Source organism: Dermacentor andersoni, chromosome 2, assembly GCF_023375885.2.
Source record: "Dermacentor andersoni chromosome 2, qqDerAnde1_hic_scaffold, whole genome shotgun sequence".
NCBI classification, from domain to species: Eukaryota; Metazoa; Arthropoda; class Arachnida; order Ixodida; family Ixodidae; genus Dermacentor; species Dermacentor andersoni.
The window spans coordinates 19,447,959-19,470,482 of NC_092815.1; the positions used below are offsets into that span (position 1 = coordinate 19,447,959).

The 22,524-nt window shown below is 48.1% G+C and overlaps 1 protein-coding gene across 6 annotated transcripts in view; it reads right to left on the reverse strand.

Moving 5' to 3' along the window:
• The window catches only part of by (focal adhesion protein tensin), a 330,425-nt gene that overhangs the window by 156,149 nt on the left and 151,752 nt on the right, over window positions 1-22,524 (reverse strand). For 5 of the 6 annotated variants that reach the window (XM_050189880.3, XM_050189879.3, XM_050189883.3 and 2 more), the window contains 2 exons: window positions 15,671-15,794; window positions 9,384-9,421 (listed from right to left, as the gene is read on the reverse strand). In XM_050189880.3, coding sequence (XP_050045837.2) covers window positions 9,384-9,421; window positions 15,671-15,794 — 162 coding nt within the window. Of the gene's footprint in view, window positions 1-2,471; window positions 2,535-9,383; window positions 9,422-15,670; window positions 15,795-22,524 lie in introns of those variants that run through there. The other variant, XM_072286359.1, reaches the window with a different exon arrangement.

The following is a 22,524-nucleotide window of genomic DNA, read 5'->3' on the forward strand; positions in this document are numbered from 1 at the left end:
ATAGCGGCTCACGAGCGTTGTGCATACGGCGTGGCGCTCAAGGACTCCGAAAACGGCGTAATAGGCTGACTCAAGCGGTTATGCACTCGGCAACCGTGGGCGTCTCTCAACTGACGATGCCGTCAGCCCTCAGCGGATGCCTTGTTGATGGTCCGATACGGGTGCGTGGCCTAGTAACGCGAGACCTCTCGTCTTTCGCCACGCAACTGTGGCAGAACATTTACAAGAGGGGTCAGTGAGTATAAAGAAACAACAGGGTAACGACCGGTTGTGCCTGGCCGTGCTGAACTTACATATATACTACAGGCAAAAGAACACCAGTGGCATAGCCGCATGATCAGCATAGCGCTAGCTCGCGATGAAAAGTGTGCAGCGATGCGCATACCACGTTCGGAGAAGCCTCGCTGAACGCTTCTCTAAAAGAGGTGCATAATTTCATCCCGGCTGTTGCACGTGTTTTCCAACTCACGCATTTCTTGCTTTTACAGGCCCTTGATTCATCCGCATAGCAGCAGCGCTCACGAGCTACACAGCGCGCGTGGTGCTGTCACGAGTCAGCGAACACGTATCGACGAAAGCGCTGCAGCAACCAGTGGTGGGTCGAACAGGACCCACGCCCTCATCGTGGCTTCCCGCCGATTAAAGGCCGCAGAAACCCACGTTACCCCTACAGCAGCGGCTACGTGACGCGTTTTCAAGCCGGTCGAAGATGCGATGAAGAAAGCAAGAGAGTCGAAATGAAAAGAGAGAAGGAGAAAACGGCAGAAACGACGAGAGGCAAGGTCTCCCCCTCCTTACCGCGGCCTCGTAGTACGCTCACGGAATTCAGAGCAGCTCCGCGTCGTCGTCCGACACACAGTGACACAAGACACCGCCGCCGCCGTGTGCCGCCATCGCGGCGAGGGCGCCCAGGGAAAGGGGAACCAGTGACAGCGCACATCACGGGGCGCCGAGGAGGAAGCGGAAGCGATGAACGAATAAACAGGGAGTCCCCCTCGGATATACCGAAATAATAAAGAGGCGAAGGACACCGCACAGAAGACAGGGGAGGACGCAGCAGTCCGCGCGAGGGCTCGGCGGCGCAGCCGAGCCGCAAGGAAGAATGACCCAGTATGTGCGTGTGAGCGATCCCGTCGTCGGCGTGGCTGACGGTGACGGCCGCTGACGTCTCGCACGCGTGACGAATGGAGCCCGCGGCAAATGACTCGCGCGGTACAGTTTCATATGTGACGCGATCTTCCTCTCCCGTGCGCGGCCGCTTGGAGGTCGTCGTGCAGAGAAAACCACCTTTCTACTTCGAAATTGAGCAGCACACGTGTCCTGTGTAGTTTTGAGAGCCCTAACCTAAAGTATACGCACCGGCTAGAAACGTCACTCGGCTGTTAGTCAGTGGGTATCAGTAACGCTTCCTGTTGAGCTATAATTTCGTCAACATTCAGCGTCTAACAGAATACGCTGCAATAAAGTGGTGTTTCTTAAGCAATTTCTCACCACAGAAGCCATTCAGGAGCGTCGGTGGAGCGCATTAACTACTTTAGCCAACGTACAGCGCTGACTTCCATTCGGCGCGCAGACTCTGCGCACCGAAAATGAATACAGCACAGATTACTACTCTGCGAACATGACATTTTTCAAGCTCACACCAAAAGGGTGCATTTTCGATATATCGTAAATATTGTCTATTCAAGCGTTCAGACAGTTTCTATTTCACTTTACGGGGTAATTAAAAAAGTAAATGTCTTAAATGTTTTGAAATGTCTGCATTTTCCCTTACTTTTGTACAGTACGACAGTCTAAATAAGAAAGCTACTCCCAACATATGTGTTTTTGTTTAAATCTTTCCTTTTAACTTCAATAAATATTGCAGACATAAGTTGGCCGCATGCCTGTAGGGAGAGCGTTTCTGCGTTTCATGCACACTCATAATTAAAGGGTGCCCGAGCCACACAGCTTTCTCCGAAGATGATATCTGTGCAATAAATAGGCAAGTGAGGCTGGGTGGATGGAGTGATGCAAGGAATAAGTGAGCATTGCATGGGCCTTAAATATATTACATCGTCGAGAAAAGCGCTCCAGAACACGTCAGGTAAGGCATGACTACATATACACCATTAAATTCATACATATGTGCGGAAAAGTGCGACAACACGACGCACATGACCACTGTGTCACGAGTATCTGTCAGCGCAACCCGTTTCTCTCACCGCCCCCTTCCCTTGGCCTGTTATCCGTTCACCGATGGCATCATTTGCACACGCACCTAGATATCTGCACAATGTTCAAGGAAGTGAAATGTTGTACCTCTCGCTAGCGCAAGACGAAAGAAAAAAAGGTGTCATCAGCGCGTCCAGATCGGTCAAGCGACGCATGCCGCGACAAAACGGGCGCGAACAAAAACCGCCGTCTAGCCAAATTAAGTAAAATTAAACCCAGAAATTAATGTTAAACAGAGGAGTAATCGCACGGCTCACCCTAGACGTCGGCGAGCCCTGCCTCCCGCTCACGACGAACTTGAGCATCCGCGTGTGTGTGTGAGTGCACGCACCGCCGGGAAAAACCGGGCGACTCCGAGCAGCACGAAACTAGCGCACAGCACCGCGTGCGGCACCCGAGAAGAAGAGGACCGGGGCCCGGAACCCCGGCTTGGAGGGGGCGGCTCGCGCTCTCTTCGCCGCCCAAAAGGTTAAAAATAAAGAGAGAGAGAGGACTCGGAAAGAAGAGATGCCCCACCAGCAAAACGCAGTGGGTAAGGGGGAAAATGAGGGAGGGGGTAGTTAAGAAGAAAAGTGCATGGGAGAGCGCAAGGTGAGAGTGCGAAACAAAGCCGTGCAGAGAAGCAAGAGCCGAGGCGCAAAGAAAAAGAACGCAGCCACTCGGCGCGATATGGAAGAGAGCGTGAGAGTGAGGGACGGGCGCGAGTTGGGGAGACGGGGGCCGAAAAGAAATAGAGCGAGCACACAGACGGCAGAAAAGTCCCGCCGCGGTTATAGGAGGCACGAACACGGGCGCCGCACTGTAATCCCACAAACGGGCCGGGGTGACGAAGGGGATATGAAGGTTGTCGAGCGCTGCTGGAGCTCAGCGCTAACGGCGCAGAGATGAAAAATGACGACACTGCCGGCACCGCCGTCTTTATTATTATTATTATTGGTCCGACCATTTTCCCTCTTTAGGCGAGCGAAGATATGACTGGTGCGTCTGTTTTTATCGCTCTCTATGGGAGCTGTCAGATTTCATATAAACGCGGCCGTTGTATACGCGATGATCAGATGTTTCAAAGTAACAGTAATGTTGTACACAGAGGAAAAGCAAAGAGAGGGCGAGTGTGCTTAGGCTACGTAAGTGTACAAACAAATCCAAGACTGGAGTCAGCCATGAAAGGCTGTAACTGGGCGTTGCAGAAGATGGAAGAGAAGCGGGGCAGGCGACGAAAGGATGCGCCAGGGTGTTCTGTGCCGAACACTAGCATAACGCTGCAGTATATAATCCGCATGAGGGACATGAGTAGGCTATCCGCCAGCTAGGAACAAAGATATGAGCAAGAAATAGAGAGATAGAGCGGAGGGAGAGAAATCAAATCAGCAAGAGGGCTGCGAGATAACTTCGCGTCCAAAGGTGTTCATCTCCCGACACGACAACCAAGAGCAGCAGTTCTTCGCCACCTTCTCCGCTCGTGCGAAAGGCAAAGAGGCCACAGCCCGAGCTTCATTCAGGCCCCGGTGGGCGAGAGAGAGGGAACAGGGTTTTCACCCTTTCCCTCTTGCGCCACTTCCTCGAGTTCCAGCCGTGTCTCCCACACAGTGTCGGCGCCGCCGGCTGTGCCCAAAATAAAAACGTGGGGTTCTCAGTCGTCAAGGGAAATCTCGACGGAAGAGGAGGAGGCGCTGTTGAAGAATGCCTAAGCCAACGAGAGCAAACTATAAGAAATCAGAGGGGATAAAAATGCGCAGGAATAGGCTGCAGGAATGATGAATGCAGATAAAGGGCTCCCCTCTCGGAAGGCTGGGGCTGAACAAGGCGATCTCTTGCATGGAGGAAAGAGGTCGTGGTTCAGCGTTTCGCGTTGGTGAGGGCGCACGTCCGCCCCGGGGACAGCCGCGAAAGCGCGACACAGGCCAGGACGAGGAGAACGAAGGGCACGTTGCGCCGCTAATTCACCGGTGCCCGCGTTTCATTCACAGCTCGCGGCGGCCCGCCGTTCTCGCGCGCAATACGTGCGTGCTTCACGAGGACCGCAGAATTAACCAACAAACTCCAAACGCGGTCAGCCCGTGCAGAGTGTGGGTCGTTCCTGTGCGAGTCTCTCGCTCTTGTAACGCGTTACTTTCGCGATACTGCTTCGGTCAAAGCCAATTCCTTCGCAAAGACAGCCTTCTGACTGGCATTATAACGTTTCTTGTTCTCTAGCTAAGCGAAGCGGTGGGGGTTTCATGATAGAAGTCATAGTATATGCTACCTATCCTACTTCTTTATATATACCCTGCTATTAAGTTCGACATCCCTCATAGATCGTAGTCTGGCTTTCATGTCTACAGGTTTGCTGGTGGGAAGGAGAGGAAACGATGTCCGAAAAAAAAAGGAAAGTCCCGTCTACGAATTTCCCGGTTACCTTTAAATAAAACGTTCAGCACCGGCATATGAGGCGATGAAACTGTATTTACACAATTTATCCTCCAAAGCATGAACGATCAGATCACCGAGGATTTAGAACCGAATGTGGTCAAGGCGGCAAGCGACCACTTTCTCTTGTACCCTCTGTTCGCATCCACCTCGACACGCAGTAGTGTGCTTGCGCTTACGGCCGCGTAGCGTTATAACGAGGTCCAGCTGTTCTAGCACCTTCCAGGCCCGCTCCAAAAACGTTCGGCTTCCGTTTCCGGGTTCAATCGTATGCGGCCGGTCGCCACACTTCTAATGCTGGGGGGGGCTTACCGTCGGGGCTCCAATTATAGCACCCCTGTCAAATGCCGAAATCAGCGCGCACCCTGGTGGCGGCCGACAGGTTGGAAAACTACCATTCGCACTGTTGCCTTAAGCCAAAATACATTCTGTTTTCTTTTCTCCTCATATTTTTTTAGGAAAGAGAACAAACGAAAGTTAAGACGAGCGCTGTGCCTAGTATGGACTTTATAAACAAAAAAAAGAAAGGAAAAACACTCTAAGCTAAGAAGTGCAGGGAATGTCACTGTCAACATCGAAATTTGTCACGCACTGTGTCGAGGCAGCCAGAACTTCTTCGCCAACAGGCAGACAACTGCCTCCGATGGCTAAAATAGCCACGGATGAAGGAGACGTTCTGACGAGCGTAAGAATGATGTGCCCTAATGCTTCCCATTGCAGGTGTTTACGCTACATCTCCCCATCGACGGTGACAACGGAATAGTCTTTGCGTTAAGAGGAAGCTTTAGCTCGAGTGCTCCTATCTAAATACATGTAAAAGGAGAATTCGTTTTTCTCGGCAACCACTGCAGCAAATTTGACGAGGTTTGTTGCATTTAAAAGACAAACTTAAAATCTAGTGACTGTTGGTTTCGAATTTTTGAGTTAGGTCGTGAATTTTTTATTAAAAATTGCCAAAAATCGAACATTTTCAAAAAACGAAACTATCAAGTTTACGACTCTGTAACTCAACCACTAAACATGATAATACAATTCTGTGAATTGCATCTAATAGTACATCTAAAGCGGACAAAATTGATGTGTTACACATGAATATCAAAAATATTTAATCATAGGGAAATACAACTTTTGCAAAACCGTTGTAACCGACGTAACAAATTCACGTAAGATGTAAAATGACATATTGAATTTGTCCGCTTTGAATGATCTAATGGATGCCGTTTACAGAACCGTGATATCAGTTCTTGATGCAGAGCTATGAATTTGTAAACTTCGTGCTTCCATTTTTTTCAAACGGTCAAATACTTGAAAATCGATTTAAGAAAATTCAAGCCCTAAATCGAAATTCCGCTTCCAACAGTCACTAGAATTTAACTTTCTCTTTCAAATGCAACAAATTTCATCAAAATCGGTCCAGGGGTTATCTCATAAAAACGTTTTTGCGTTTTACATGTATTTGAATAGGCCGCGTCGGAGTTGGGCCCGAGCTAAAGCTTCCTCTTAAGGAAGGAAATGGTCCTTACATTTTAGAACATTTGCCACTCGTCAGAACATATATTCTCGCTGCGGCAACGATAACTTCTGTTATACAGCCTCACATCTTACAGTCACGCCTTTTCGCATCATACGTAAACTACGTCGTAATTCTGACTTCTCTTCGTGACGACAAATCAATATCGTGTTGCATGTTTACAACACTGCCGCCTGTTTCTGGAGACAAGCGCTTCCAGCGGGAAAGAATAACACAAGCAGCGTGCGACGAAGAGTCCTGAAAACAACTACGACAAAATGTCAAGGTGAATATTGAAATACACAGCTGAATGTGCATCTAATCCCAGAGCAAGCTCGTGCATGAATGATCACAATCTGCACTCGGGGGCTTCTTGTTGATAGTATCGCATCTCACGTCTCACCTTATACGCGGCGCTTCTTGCTGTTGGAGCCACGGACTGTTTGAACACGCAACATATGGATACGTAAATTCACTTCTGAGCTATTCCAAAAGGACTTCTTCTTGGGCAAGTTGGTGCTTAGATTTCCTAGGTATACCTTGTGGCACAAAATACATTTCTTGAAAAGGGACAGAAGAAAGGAAGACAGTGAAGCGCCAAACACTGTCTTGGCGCTTCACTGTCTTCCCTTCTTCTATCCCTTTTCAATAAATATATTTTGCGCCACAACGTATACCTAGGAAATCACTTCTGAGCTGTTCCTGCGCGTACTATGATAGGCATCAGATTTGATGGCCACTTTATTAGGCAAAAATTTTAAACTGCGCGAAATTTAAACTGACCACCGAGAGAGAGCATGACACACGGACAGGCGCTCAGTGACTATGGCGTTGGGCTGCTGAGCACGAGGTCGCGGGATCGAATCCCAGCCACGGCGGCCGCATTTCGATGGGGGCGAAATGCAAAAACGCCCGTGTACTTAGATTTAGGTGCACGTTAAAGAACCCCAGGTGGTCGAAATTTCCGGAGTCCTCCACTACAGCGTTCCTCATAATCAGAAAGTGCTTTTGGCACCTAAAACCCCATAATTAAATGTTTTTTTTTTTTTTAACACGGACAGGTGCAGACTTGCAACTAACTTTTATCCCACAAGGGCCACATATAACTACCTTTCAGAAATACACCACTGCGCGTGCGCGGCAATGCCAATATCACCAAAAATAACTTTCTGCTCAGGCAGCACGCACCCTAACTGCGCTCTTCAATAAACCTCATCTCACTGCTGTGCAAACTGAGGCATCGCTGACACAATCGAGACCCTTCTTTCTTTCATATGGTACGCATCGTATAACTCCCTCGCTCAGCTATCACGGCACCGACACACGATTTTGACTTCTTTCAGGAGCACCTTACCCTTGCACGTCCGGCCGAGGTTGCGAAGGTGCCCACTTGTGTTATTCTTAAATAACAGTTCATGTTCACGCACGCGCAAATTCACACACCTTCCGGTTTAGCCTACATAGACTGCCACACGAAAGAGGCACCTGATAGACTGCCCCAACACTGCAATCTATGCAGAAATTGGTGCGTGTATATATATATTTTTCTTCGCACCCTTGGAACCTATTTCTATTTCGTCCTATGCGCGAGCATAATCCAGCAAGCTTGCCGGAAGCCGAGAACACCACCTCAACTCCATATTGTTTCCCAACCTTTTTAAGGTTATGTGACGTCTTGTGGGCATAAGGCACAGCTCCACATTTTTTACCTTTGCGTTTCCTTGCAGCTTCACTAATAGTATTTTCGGCACATATAATAGTATCTTTATTTCCTTTATAGCACTGCCTCCGCTACTGCTGAAATGACTGACTGCGGGAAACCAACTTCTTCTAGCCTTACAATCTGCATATCAAAGTTTTCGTTTACTTTGTGTGTGCATAATTTCCTTAAGGCTGACATATCATGAGAAACCAACAAACAAAGACACCAAGGAAAACATAGGGGAAAGTACTTGTATTTACTAATTCAATTAAAGAAATGATGAATTAATGGCAATGAAAGTGGATGAAAACACAACTTGTCGCAGGTGCGGAACGATCCCACGTCTTCGCATTACACGTGCGATGCTTTAACCAATCGAGCTACCACGGCGCTGTTTCCCCATCCACTTTCTTGGGTATTTACGTGTTACCACTAGAATTAACCTCGGGAGTGTTAGGCAGCGCCACCACTCGCAAACCTTGGCGGCGGATGTGGAACATCCTTTCTGCCACACGCGTCACGAGTACGTGATCTTTCTGGGTGACGGCAACTGGTCAATAAACCAGCACATGCTACCGAAGGAATCAATGTAGCCGGATTCGAGACCCTTGTTATGTAACAACGAGAAGAAACGGGGTTAACTGAGGGGCCCGATTTTTATTAGTCATATCACGAGAAGCTGGCTTCTCATTGCTTCTTATGATATGATTAATAAAAATCGGGACCCTCGGTTAACCCCCTTTTTTCTCGTTAAGGCTGACATGATGCACTGGGTGGTCATTGCGCGTTTCGCCGTTTCCGAATGAGCCGAATCGCAGGGCAACAATTTCTTTGGAGACCTTGGATTATAATTCCAGCACATATGGTTGTCACAGAAGGTTATGGCGTTGTCTAAAACCTGAATTTTGTTATCCTTTGTGAGTCGGGCGGCGAACAGCTTTAGCAAAGCCACGTACGCCAGCAGCAAGCGACACTCCTCCTTTAGCCGGCGATATAGACGAATACAAACACTATCGTAATGTTTTGGGTTCCATTAAACCTACAGATTAACCAAATAAGAATACTGAAATGGGTAAACATGCTTTTTGATATATGTCCACAGATGGAGCAAATCCTCTACCAAATCCTCTATCGTTCTAGAGGATAAGCTATATACGTAAGCGGTATGCGTCACTTCAATGAAAGACACGTTGTAGGAAGTTGTATGGCTTAGTCACAGAACGACATGGCAACAGTGCTAGCCTGCAGTCGCTTAGAAGAGTGAACGAAAAAAAGTGGTGCCCGTGAAAGAAGTGTTGCTAAGGGACCACATCCGCAACAAGCAAGACTAGCAACGCAGTGTGTGTGAGAGAAAGAGAACTGCATGTGGAAAGGGGAAAACAGCATCATCCCGCAAACGCTAGGTTTTCAGCTACGGAGCCGGGAAAGCTTCCTCGCAAACGCGAGAACAACAAACAACACAGCAATGCAAGAAAGCGGGAGTAAGAAAAGAAAGAAAGAAAGAAACGTGCAGCAGTGAGGAAAGGTCGTGAGGTGGGCATCCATTCTCACCTTGGGCTCGCAGTGGAGGTGGCAGCAGTATTTGCAGGCTGCGGAGAGAAGAGAAAAAGGAGTCAGCAAAGCCGAGGGTCAACGTCTTGCCGCTCGGGCGCTAAGAAAAGACAGAAAGTGCGCGCCACGACCGCGTTCCTTCCCGCCGCTCGCGTCGCTGTGGCGGGCGTCGTCTCTCATTTCTCAAGGCGGATGCACGCCACACGAGGGCACACAAGCACGCGTCTTTGTCTCCGCAACGCCAAGATCGTGAAGTACGCTACATCCCACAAACCCTGCCTTCGCATATTTCGCAATGCCACCACCGTCGGGATGGTAGGACGTGCACTGGCGGTCGAGGGCGCTGAAGGCGCGTGACGGGAAGGGCGACTCGAAGTGTTCGGGAACGCTCGCACACGAGTAACAGGCAAGCGGAAGACTAAGGATCGGCGAACAACGTCACCATCTACATATATAGATACACGCATCCAACGCACGTGTTGGGCTCTACGCTTTAGTCGAATGGTGCGTATCAAGCCCTAAGAACTAATGGCGATGCGCCCAATTACAATTTTCATTCTAAGCAGCGTGCAACCTCATGTAATGTTTATCGCCAAATCAGACTGATGCGCAGAGTAAGACGTCTATGCAGCGATGTCACGAGGAGACAAAGACAACGTGTGAGACCCGTCGAGGGAAGAATGACGACGGAAGGTGCACGTACAGAGACGTGCGGCAAATAGCCAGCTACATTTAAGGAGTCTGTGTACCTCTCGTATCATAGTGGCCCGCACTCATTCCGAAAAATTCGCCAAGAATGAGCAGGCACCCAGGTGGCACACAGCGAATGGCGAAACCAAAGAAAATGCAGTAAGCAAAATAACCCACCGAATATAATGCGTATTTTTTATTGAAACGAAAATAAACGAAAGAGATGTAGTCACCTTATAATGGTGACGGCTACTCCTTTTCGCATAGCAGAAGAAACAATATAAAAAAGATATATATAGTAAGAAAAGGTAAAGAAATCACGTCATAGGGTCAGAAACCCACTGAACGCAGTCCTATACACTCGTGAACATGTAAATATGAAAGGCAAAAGCGAGTCGCACCACAATGAGTTTGTAAACAAAGTCAGAATCAAACACAAGCGGCCGTGGCGTATACTATTCGATTACGAAGTCGGTGCGCTTTAGATGTACCTTTGAGCCGACATTATGCGTTAGCATTTTATGGATGTTTATGGGGAAAAGAGGCACGCTTACTGGCACTATACTGTCGATCAACATGCAGCAAGGGGTTAGATTCATATTATATAAGTATACGAAGTATAAGAAAGTCTATAAGAAAGAATGTGGTATACTTGCATTCGACGCAAACATAACCATCGTTGTAACAAAATAATCATATCAGCAAATGTATCCGCCGAACACAGACATGAGCAACAGCCACGGCAAACCCGGTAGAGTAGGCAAAGACTGTTTCACTTTGGAGCTGACAAGAAATCGATTCATTGCCACGTTGCTTTCATTCTCTCGCGCGGTAATGGTAGCGTTTTAGTCGAGTACAACGTTTCTGCAATGAAATGGTTACAGACGTGTTCTTTCTCTTATATTCCTTTTGTTTATTTCATGATCAACACCCTTAACCTTAACCCCTGCTTAGGCCACTGAACCATCATCCTTCATCTGCAACGAGTAAAGAGAAAGATATACGTGAAATTATTTTTCTTTGGGAGGGGAAGCGGCCTTTACAGGACATGCCACCTGTGTACGCGCTGCGTATGTTCCATCCATTCATGAACATGAACTTTAGTAGAACCTACAAATGGATGTTTTACGATAGATAATTAGTACATTAAAAAGAACGTGTCTCATTGGTGTGAGGCCGCTAACACGGCATCTCCCTACACCTCCCCCTTTTCACCGCGCGCAGGGCTGCTGCCTTCCCCTTGGCAGGAACTGTCCGTGTCAGGCTTCGTGGTAAAACATGCGAAAAAAAGAACACGCACTGCGGAAGTCCGGGTGGAAAACGATACGCCGGTTCACGGCAGTGTACCTTTCGTTAGGGGCGTATACGAGCCGCCAGGGTTGCGACGGCAGAGGACGTGCCAGATGGCACGTGTACTTTGTGAAGATCACTGTTCCTTTTGGGAGCCTCCTCTATTAGACATCGTCAGAGGGATGTCTGCGCAACCGTTGAGAAATTTCTATTTTGTTGAATTCGCTCAATTCCTGGAACATTCGGTCATTTTACTTTTGCTTGGATCTTCTCAAAGTTTTTCATGGGCGTTTCTTGTTAGAGTTGACTAATTGTCTTAATTGACGATAATGGAAGAGAGAATAGTCTAGAGGAATTCGAAATCCCCCAGGTGACGCCGGAAGAAGTAAAGAAAGCCTTGGGAGCTATGCAAAGGGGGAAGGCAGCTGGGGAGGATCAGGTAACAGCAGATTTGCTGATGGATGGTGGACAGATTGTTCTAGAGAAACTGGTCACCCTGCATACGCAATGCCTCATGACCTCGAGCGTACCGGAATCTTGGAAGAACGCTAACATAATCCTAATCCATAAGAAAGGGGACGCCAAAGACTTGAAAAATTATAGACCGATCAGCTTACTGTCAGTTGCCTACAAACTATTTACTAAGGTAATCGCAAATAGAATCAGGAACACCTTAGATTTCTGTCAAACAAAGGACAAGGCAGGATTCCGTAAAGGCTACTCAACAATAGATCATATTCACACTATCAATCAGGTGATAGAGAAATGTGCGGAATATAACCGACCCTTATATATAGCTTTCATTGATTACGAGAAAGCATTTGATTCTGTCGAAACCTCAGCAGTCATGGAGGCATTACGGAATCAGGGTGTAGACGAGCCGTATGTAAAAATACTGAAAGATATCTATAGCGGCTCCACAGCCACCATAGTCCTCCATAAAGAAAGCAACAAAATCCCAATGAAGAAAGGCGTCAGGCAGGGAGATACGATCTCTCCAATGCTATTCACAGCGTGTTTACAGGAGATATGCAGAGACCTGGATTGGGAAGAATTGGGGATAAAAGTTAATGGAGAATACCTTAGTAACTTGCGATTCGCTGATGATATTGCCTTGCTTAGTCACTCAGGGGACCAATTGCAATGCATGCTCACTGGCCTGGAGAGGCAAAGCAGAAGAGTGGGTCTAAAAATTAATCTGCAGAAAACTAAAGTAATGTTTAACAGTCTCGGAAGAGAACAGCAATTTACAATAGGTAGCGAGGCACTGGAAGGGTTAAGGGAATAGATCTACTTAGGGCAGGCAGTGACGGCGGATCCGGATCATGAGACGGAAATAATCAGAAGAATAAGAATGGGCTGGGGTGCGTTTGGCAGGCATTCTCAGATCATGAACAGCAGGTTGCCATTATCCCTCAAGAGAAAAGTGTATAATAGCTGTGTCTTACCAGTACTCACCTACGGGGCAGAAACCTGGAGGCTTACGAAAAGGGTTCTACTTAAATTGAGGACGACGCAACGAGCTATGGAAAGAAGAATGATGGGCGTAACGTTAAGGGATAAGAAAAGAGCAGATGGGGTGAGGGAAGAAACGCGAGTTAATGAAATCTCAGTTGAAATCAAGAAAAAGAAATGGGCATGGGCAGGACATGCAATGAGAAGGGAAGATAACCGATGGTCATTAAGGGTTATGGACTAGATTCCAAGGGAAGGGAAGCGTAGCAAGAGACGGCAGAAAGATAAGTGGGCGGATGAGATTAGGAAGTTTGCAGGGACCTGGCCACAATTAGTACATGACCGGGGTTGTTGGAGAAGTATGGGAGAGGCCTTTGCCCTGCAGTGGGCGTAACCAGGCTGATGATGATGATGATGATGATGATGATGATGATGATGAATTGTCTTTGTAATCCCATCCGATCCTCGGCTACTACTCCCACGTAGCGAGTGTGGATCACCGAACCAAACTAAACCAAACTAAGCCATGATACACCATGACTTGCTTGAACAAGGTCTGCACCACTTTAGCGGTAGAAGATAGAAGTGGACCTATTGGCTAAGCAAACTGATTTGTGGCGGTGGTATCGGAAAAAAATACGGTAAACCAGATTGTGTATAGAACACGCAGAGAATGAAAGCACAGAAATGGGAGCCTTGCGACCATGAAAACATGAGCCCTCTCTGCCTCCGTCCAGTTAGTTTGGCAACGGCTGAGTGCGAGCGGTTTAGTATAGAACACCTCTGAGTAGACGCTTCTGTGGGCGAGACTTGGAACAGGTTCAAGGATGCGCCTCTAACCACCAGCCGGAAATGTCTAGAGCACTTACCGTTACCAGCGCGCAAGAAAACAAGATGCTTTATTTTTTCACCGAAGCAGAATACGTTTCATCACAGAAAGACCTCAACATGGCCGACACTGCATAGCCTGCAATAGATAAGCAAGGATAAAAGAGGACCCCATCGAAATGGATGAGGATATGTCCGTGGCACCAGTGTAGACATTATGCAAATCGGCGACCAATACGTAACCAAATTGCAATGTAACAAACTATTATTAATTTTTAGAAAAGCTTTCTGTGCACAAAACAAACAGGGACAAAGAAAAGGGGTAACACAAGGACGAGCGCTTTCTAAGAACTTAAAAACGCGCAAAAAGTTTTTCTAAGAGTTTCTAAAACTTATTGTGCGCAAAACAAGCAGGGACAAAGAAAAGGATTTATTTGTCCCTGCTTGTTTTGCGCACAAAAAGTTTTTCTAAAAATAAATCTGTTCCAACTAGGCCGACTCGCAGTTATATTATTACTTATTGTAAAGAACACGTGTCATAAATTCCGGACGGATTCCTTGTTTTTAATCGCGCATTTATTGTGTCATTTCTCCTCTCAAGATCTATCTAAAAACAGATGCGTCGAGGAAACTTGCGTCACCAGACCAATAATTCAGCGTCCTAATTTCGTGCATTCAAGTCCGCTCACCAATCTCTCCCAATTGCAGATACGACATCCTCCGGTGAAAAAGCAAATATATCAAGTAGGCGTTGTCTGGATCCACCCTTATCAAAATACAGCATTTTCTGATACATGCCAATTGTGAGGATACCGCTTACTAAACCACCAAAGGCATCACTTTAGTTAGCTTTTTCTTTTATATATGATATATGTCCATGCTCACGTACTCCCTCCGCTCCCATTTGAAGATACGCCGGGGGAGCTTTCTAGATTTATACCAGCAGCTCTCACCGCTCTCGTACATTACGTCCTCGGTGCATACGGCGCGGTGCGCCTGCTTAGCCAATGAAATGTGCCACAAAGTGTTGCTTCAAAGTGTATCGCAACCAAGAGCGCGTTGGGTATGCGGATGCAAACGTGAAACTGAGAGCGAAACCGCGGCTTCGCGGCAAACGACGAGGACGGGTGCCGCTGGCGCACGCGCGCTTCGCCCGACGAGCGCGAGGAGACGCGGCGAAGCCTGAACGGGAGCCGCGGGCACCGTCGAGTGCGACGTCGCGGCTGGGCGCCGTGTGTACTACGCGCCGAGTGAGCCCAGCTGCTCGACCTCTTCAGGCCACCCTGCCACCGCACATGAAGCGCGGCACCACGCGGACACCCAGAATAGACGAGCGCCTCGCAGGATGCCAGCAGTGCCCGGTTCGCCACTGAGCGCCTATTTTCTATCTGCACGGGCCGGGCTCTGCCGCGCGAGCGCGTGTGCGCGCGCGGGCCTTGCAACGGTTGCCGCCGGGCTGTGGAACGTGGAAACATTTACGTACCAACTCGTCCTAGACAACAAAGCTGCTGGAAGCATTGAGCCATGACGTCACGTTAGTGGGTCGACGGCTCTAACGCGAAGCACGCTGTGTCGGGAGACAACCCTGTAATTCCACGAAGATAATCACTATACAAAACATTCTTAGGAAATTAGTTTAAAAGGATACTGGAAGTAAAAGGAAACAAAAAAAGACATAATTAGGCCAGCGGACCGGTTTCGAGCAGTTCGGCTTGCCGCGCACAAATGAAACCACCGAATTTATGAAGGTGATTGCTTCTGTTTTCATGAAATAATGCGGGGGGGGGGGGATTAAGGCGAAACTTGCAAATGTTCGTGTACTTGCATTAAAGTTGACGTTAAATAACTCCAGATGGTGTGTGTGTGTGTGTGACAGACAGACAGACAGACAGACAGACAGACAGACAGACAGACAGACAGACAGACAGACAGACACAGACAGACAGACAGACAGACAGACAGACAGACAGACAGACAGACAGACAGACAGACAGACAGACAGACAGACAGACAGACAGACGCACCTCTGCAGGATGCCCCCTGGTCCCTGAGCGGTTGCTGGCAGAGATCGCAGCGTTGTGTCTTGCGGAACTGTTTGTTGCGGAAGGCGTGCCGAGCCTCCACGCCGCCGACGTCCACGCCGCGTACCTGCACAGAAAGCAAAAGTCCTTGGGAGATAAGAAAAAAAAAAGAAAAAAAAGAAGGCAACAGCAAATACCTACGCAGCTCTCACGCACTGCACGAATCAATGTTACGAGAAGTATTTTGTAAGCAGCACGCTTTCCAAAATCGTTTTGTCCATTTGCAAAGTGTTCGCAAATGGACCAACGTTTTCCTGCAGGTTAAGCAATTGTGTGCGTGACGCGAGCGTGTGCGTCACGACAGAAACAAAACCGACAACGACGGCGACGATGTTACCACGACGGTAATGGCATGACGACTGCTTTTATCTTTCTTCTTTCTTTTTTTTTCATACGGCGAAGAAATGCTACAACTTGTTTCCTTGCGGCTTGGCCCGGTTCTAAAGGCGGTGCAGCTTTAACCCATCGTCTGAAAGCACTACGTGCAGTAACAACGAGGGAAGAATATCATAAACTGGCTCTTCGTGTGGAGGAGTGGGGATGAGGAAGGAGCGGCGGATAGCATACGCTTTTCTTCTGAATACCTTACTTAGCTACGTGCTCGATTAGCGTCCGACATAACGGTCACGTTTGTTACAGCCATGACAGCCAGCTGTTGTACAAACCTTCGTTGTGGTTAGAACGACAGGAGGTCGAGATAGCTGAACACGAATTTATTGTGGTGAAACGCCTTATCCACTATTTAGTGTTCATCAGCGACATTACGAGAGCTTTAAGTTTCATCATTTCCTGCCTTCAATTTTCTTTAAGACAAGCACGCTCGTTACCAGCGAGAACCGCCGCCACAGCCCTCTCACTGAACACTAGTACGTCATATCTCTTCCCCTTTCCGCCACCCTTACCGCCCCCAGCTCTTTTTAGTTTCTCGCCTTCGCTATCAGCTCCCTTACACTAACCTGCGCTCCATCGACATACGCCAATTAGATGTCCTCTTACGTAAAGCCACAAAGCTAGCCCTAGGTCTCGCTGTCAGCAGCAGCACCTCCCTTCTGCTCCAGATCGGCGTTCATAACACGACCGACGAGAGTCTCTATTCGTACACGCAATCAAAAGGTTCGCCTAGGCTTCACCCGACAAGGACTCACTATATACTTGAGCGCTTATACTATTCCGGCCCTATGGTTTTTATTACGCCTCCTTCAGTACTCCCTGCTGCTACACATAACCTTTTCAAGTCGCCCCTCTTCCACGGCGCATGCAGCCACAAAGGGACGCGTTTTTTATTACCAGCGCTACCTTCGTATTCATCCCTCGCATCCCTGTTTTTTCACTGACGGCAGCACATCTCCCCGCGGTTCCACTGTCGTCGTGCTTTCACAATCCCTAGATACAGTTCACCGCGAACTGCTTCCCACTACTGATCCCACGATAGCAGAGCTACATGCTCTGGCTACAGTTTTCCGTCATCTACCTGCGAATTCTTTACAACCTCCGATCATGCGAATTCTTTAAAACCTCCGATCATACTTACTGATTCGATGGACGTTTGTCGCAAAATTCTGCAAGGAACGCTTCCCGCCCCACTTGCCTCTTTCATAACACATTCTTTACGCACACCGGTGGAGGTTGTGTGGATTCCTGGTCATGCGGGACTGTCGGGGAATGAACGGGCTAACCAGTTAGCCCTTGAAGCTTTACGCCAGGCTCCCGACATTCCCGAACCAACTCTGTAAACTTCGCTCTATACACCGTATACAGCCTAGAACCCTATCGTCTCATTAGGCGCGTCTTTCCCCCTCCCCACTCGGCACTCCCGCGTGCTCATGGCGTTCTACTGCGGCAGGCGCAGTCCAACTCTTTGCACTCACGAACCCGCCTACGCCTTCTCCGCGCTTTCGCAGATGAACCTCCACCTGTGTGCACTTCTTGTGGAAGTTGCCCCAACTCCCAACACAGCCTGTGGCAGTGGCCCCCACCTGTACCGTTCCCCTCTCCTTCCTTGTCCCTCCACTCCTCTATTCCATCGGCTGCGTGGCTAACACAAGCCACCTCCTTACCGGCACAAGAGTACCTGGTGGAGTTCAACGCTGCGTTGAAGGACTGCACCAGCGAGAGCCTCCACAAGCTCCAATATTGATTTTAAATAAAGTGTTCATCTCTCTCTCTCTCTCTCTCTCTCTCTCTCTCTCTCTCTCTCTCTCTCTCTCTCTCTCTCTCTCTCTCTCTCTCTCTCTCTCTCTCTCTCATCCATCCATCCATCTATTCCGTTCACACAGCGTTGGGTAGAAATCCGGATACCGTGCTCATTAACCTCCATATGGCCGCTTCCTCTCAAGAAGGCTCTGATTAATGTACCTCCCGCTGATGAAAAATGCTTTCGGGTAGTGAAGGAGAGAGTCGACTTGCTTTAATTTTCTTCCATCTTGTTTTGTTTAAATTTTGCTTTCTACGTGATAAGATAATCTGTGGAAACATATATTTAGGGATACAATAATCACTTCTCGAATTCATATCTTCGCGCAAGCGACATCAGCGCTTTGCATACACAATTCGAAAGTGCTACGAATGTTCAATCATTTATTTGGAAAGATGCAGCACAAATACGACGTGTCCATAAACTATGACGAATTCGCGACGGAAGTTCTTCCCCTAAATGAACGTCTACTTTGCAGTGGCTTTGTATGCTTAGTGGGTGGTGGTGGGTAGCGTTAGCTCTTCGCACTTTTAATCTCAGCGCCGAACTTCCTTTTAATGATATAGTTCTTAATCATTCCTTCATTTAGAGGAGCACATCACAAGTGCTACAATTCATGGGTTGTTAACGTAGCTATCGTTTAAACCGAAGCATTGCCCGGTAGCCTCACATATCGCTACTGCTATTGCATTAATCGTTATACAACTACCTGCGTTTTAAGTCTAACACATTTTAAAGAAGCGTACAGCTCTTTTGCTGCCATAAAGAAATTTCGCAACACGGTAACAAGCATTCTTTGTTGCTAATTACTCAATGAAGTACTTCGATCACATCACTATTTGTGCTCTTTGTCCGTGCGTTATGGCGGTAGAATAAAAGCAGTTGTTAGTAGCGCTTCCGTGTGTGTCCCACTCATTTTGTGGTCGTCCTGGTTAGCGCTATCCTCTTTCACTGGACATGTACCAACTCGCCCCTACAGAAGTTTTCGAAAAGAGAAAATGAAAAACCACCGCCACTTATATGCGCCTCTAAGAAAAAAGTGGGATAGTAAAAGAAGTGGACTGGTCTTGCTGCAGATCAACAAATAAAAAATCTGCAGGAACACACCAACAGACAGACAACAGAGAGAAGCGTTCACTGGTCGATGCGGACCAAAAACGCGATATGCTTGACAAACAAAGTAAGAACAAAGCCGCGCTGTAAGGGCTAAACTTTCTTTTAAAGTTGTGAGACGCACTGCAAAGTTGTTAGACAAGGCACTGCCGTGTAAAATTGGGACAGAAAATGCTAATATTTTTTTGTATTTACGAATGATGGTTCGCGAATGCAGAAGCTCCTGAAAGTCTTGGGAAATGCGCATGTGCAGGCTCGGTGAGCTAGCGAGAAAGAGGGATAAGAGGAAAGGGCAGGCAGGTTAACCTGATCAGAATATCTGCTTTGCTACCCTGTAGTAGGAAAACGGTCTTATGGGACGAATAAAAGATAAAGGGAGAGAGTGACTAGATCCCCCAGTCGAGCACAGAGTCACGGAACAGAAAAAGAAAATTACGGCAGAACTCATCTCACGATGGCTGTCGACGAGTACATGCGTGTCACTTTTAGCCGACGTACAGCGTGCTGGTCGTTAAAAAGCAAACGGGTAAAACCCATTAATGACCGCCATACGAAAATAGCTGGCGCCTCATCAGTGGGAGCAGAAGATGGAAAGAAGCAGCGGATATCTAGGCGGCATAAAAGGCACGCGCAAGTCCGTGTCCATACGCAGGAAAGCCGCGATTACGGTTGAAGAAGACAGAGGGAGGGAAAAAAACAAGACGGCCCCGTGAAAAGAAAGAAGAAAAAATATGAATAAAATGCGGGTAGCGGGGAGTGCCTTGAAGAATGGCCGTGTTGGGGTCGACATGTCCCGCGCACGAACAGACAGCTCAGGCGCGAGTGAAGGAAGCGTCGATCCTTCCTCGGAGTCGGCGGCGAGGAAGGGTTGTGCGGCGCTCGCGGTGGCCAGACGGGGCACGCACAGCGCGTGGCCCAGCGTGCATGCTAATCAGTCCAGCGGGCAGGGCGCAGCAGAAGCCGCACGCACACACGGAGGCCGCACCGCATGTTGGCAGCCTGCAGGCTAGCGAGCACTCGCTGCGGCCGGGTATAGCCGAGGTCGAGCAGGATGAAACCAATCGGCCTCAAGGAACCCGCTCTTTGAACAGTCTCGTGGCACGGTTTCGCCGCGACGAAGCGCGGCCTGTGCAGAACCACCGGTACGCAGTCTGCCCAACACACCTTCGGCTCATTAAGGCGGACTTACTGGTTCGCAAAGCAAATATATAAAAAGAGATAAAACTACTCGCACATGAAGATACGTGAAACTAAAAATAATATACATACGTTTCTCATCGCTTACGCATCTGCCTTGTACTGTTGTGACAGTACACTGTGTGTGCAGTCACAACGTCACCACACTGTGGGACGTAGAATTGGACGGTGACACTGCGTAACACTAGGAACGCCTTCGCAGACTGCATGACAGTGCCCACAGAAACAGTTCTGTATCGTGTGTATGTGTGTGTATGGGTTTTTCTATTACATTTATATTTCCCTCTCTCACTTATCGCATCCCTTTGCCCTTCCCCCGGTACAAGGTACCCAACCGGAGGTAATCTCTGGTTAACCTCCCTGCCTTTCTTTGCCACCCCCCCCCCCCCCTCTCTCTCTCTCTCTTGTACTGTCGCGAGCTGAAAGAGCATACGCCATAGGCCGCGGAGGCTCAGCGTATGTGGTTCACCTCTCTCTTCTCTCTCACTCTCTTATTCATTCATTCATTCATTCATTCATTCATTCACTCATTTCTTTACGACAGATTAAGAAGCACTAGAGGGCCGGATACCTTCTATGGCGCAATAGCCGATGGACAGCACTGAGACTATTCACAAAATGTAATTGCCAACAAAGAGCATTGCGTAATACCAGTGTTCCCAAAGAGGGGAGTAAAAATATAGGAGCAGTTTGCTGACGGCGGTTCGAAGCCACTTAATGACGGTGCTTCTCATAGATCTGGCATCGTGCTCTGGATATAGATAACTCCTCAGCGATACCTTCCCTTTTTGAGTGACGTGGAGTGTGGCACGGTGCCTCTTTGGATAGACGGGTACTGTGGCCGCTGGCTAAGCAATAAGCATTCCTAAAGATGAAATTCCCGGAAGAGATTAATCCAGCATACGATACTTGGTGCAGCGTTTTTCCTGGTAAAAAATTGGCATTCAGACAAAGAAAATTCCAATGCTTCAGCAGCTAACTCGATGTTGCTTCCTTGCTCCACATCGGGGGCCGCATCAGAGAAAACACAGAAAGACAGACGAACGACACATAGTCACCCAGCCTACGTGAACTCACGACACAAAAGCAGCGCTTAGCATGTGAATGCGTCACCTCCAATTGTAACAAACTGATCTCGGTTAGCCGCGATTGGCATTCTTCCACGCATTAAATATTATATATATATATATATATATATATATATATATATATATATATATATATATATATATATATATATATATATATATATATATATCGAGGTGTGAACTATCGGTCGTTTCAAAGCACTTTAGAAAAAGAATTGAACACGCCATCATGTCGCGCTACTAACATGCGACCTGAGGCTAACCTAATGTCGTCCATCATAACTCCTGACGATTCGAAAGCATAGCATGCGCAGTCTCAAGGGAGAATCGATAGAATGGGTTATAACTAACAAAACAGCCTGTAGTGGCTCTCTAAGAGCGACTTTTGCAGAAGGCGAAAAGAGCAAGAACGGACACGGCGAGCAGATCCACAGCAAGTGTTGCTCATCCAAGAGGCACCATTCAGGGTGCTCACAACCAGTAGCACAGTGTAGCGACCCGCCGAGCAAAACCACTGTACAAGCCACAATCACAAGATAATAAAAATAATAAGACAAATGAGGCATGCTGAAAGGGCAGGTCGGACGTTTCGTATCGCCGTGTATCTCTAACCGATTGAGGCATGTTACTGCGCTCTTGAAAAGATACTGCAGCGCGATGTCGTAGAGGATTTTGCTGTCGGCCCCATTAGCGTGCCCTCCAAGTCTATCTGATAAATTGCTGGTCATTTGCATAATGAACAATGGGCTTAATTGCACAATCCGCGCTGAGTGCACGCACAACAAGGTTAAGAAGGAATGGCACGCACAGTGTGTTCAGAAGAGAAAAAAAAAAAAAACCAGCGGCCAGTGGTGTGGGGCGCAAACACACTACTGCGAATTAGGAAAGCGGGAGCAATCAAGGTAAATGCGACGGAGGAGGGGTGGCATTTAATCGGCCGGTGGTAAATCGAGCCCAGCGAGAACAATCGGTGCGGGGTGTACGCGTACCGGCTTGGCGGACACCACGCACGCAGGGCGTCCGGTGGCGCGCCGCTCAGATGACGCAAGGCGGGCGCGCGACGATTAGAATAATTAAGTACCGAGTCGCAATGAGGCAGCAAATCAGATGAGAGGGCAAAAGAAAGCGGGGAAAAAAAATAACAGCGCGACGGCGTTCCTTTCCCACAGCCATTCCCGGTGGGTGGTCTCAAGCGCACCAATGCC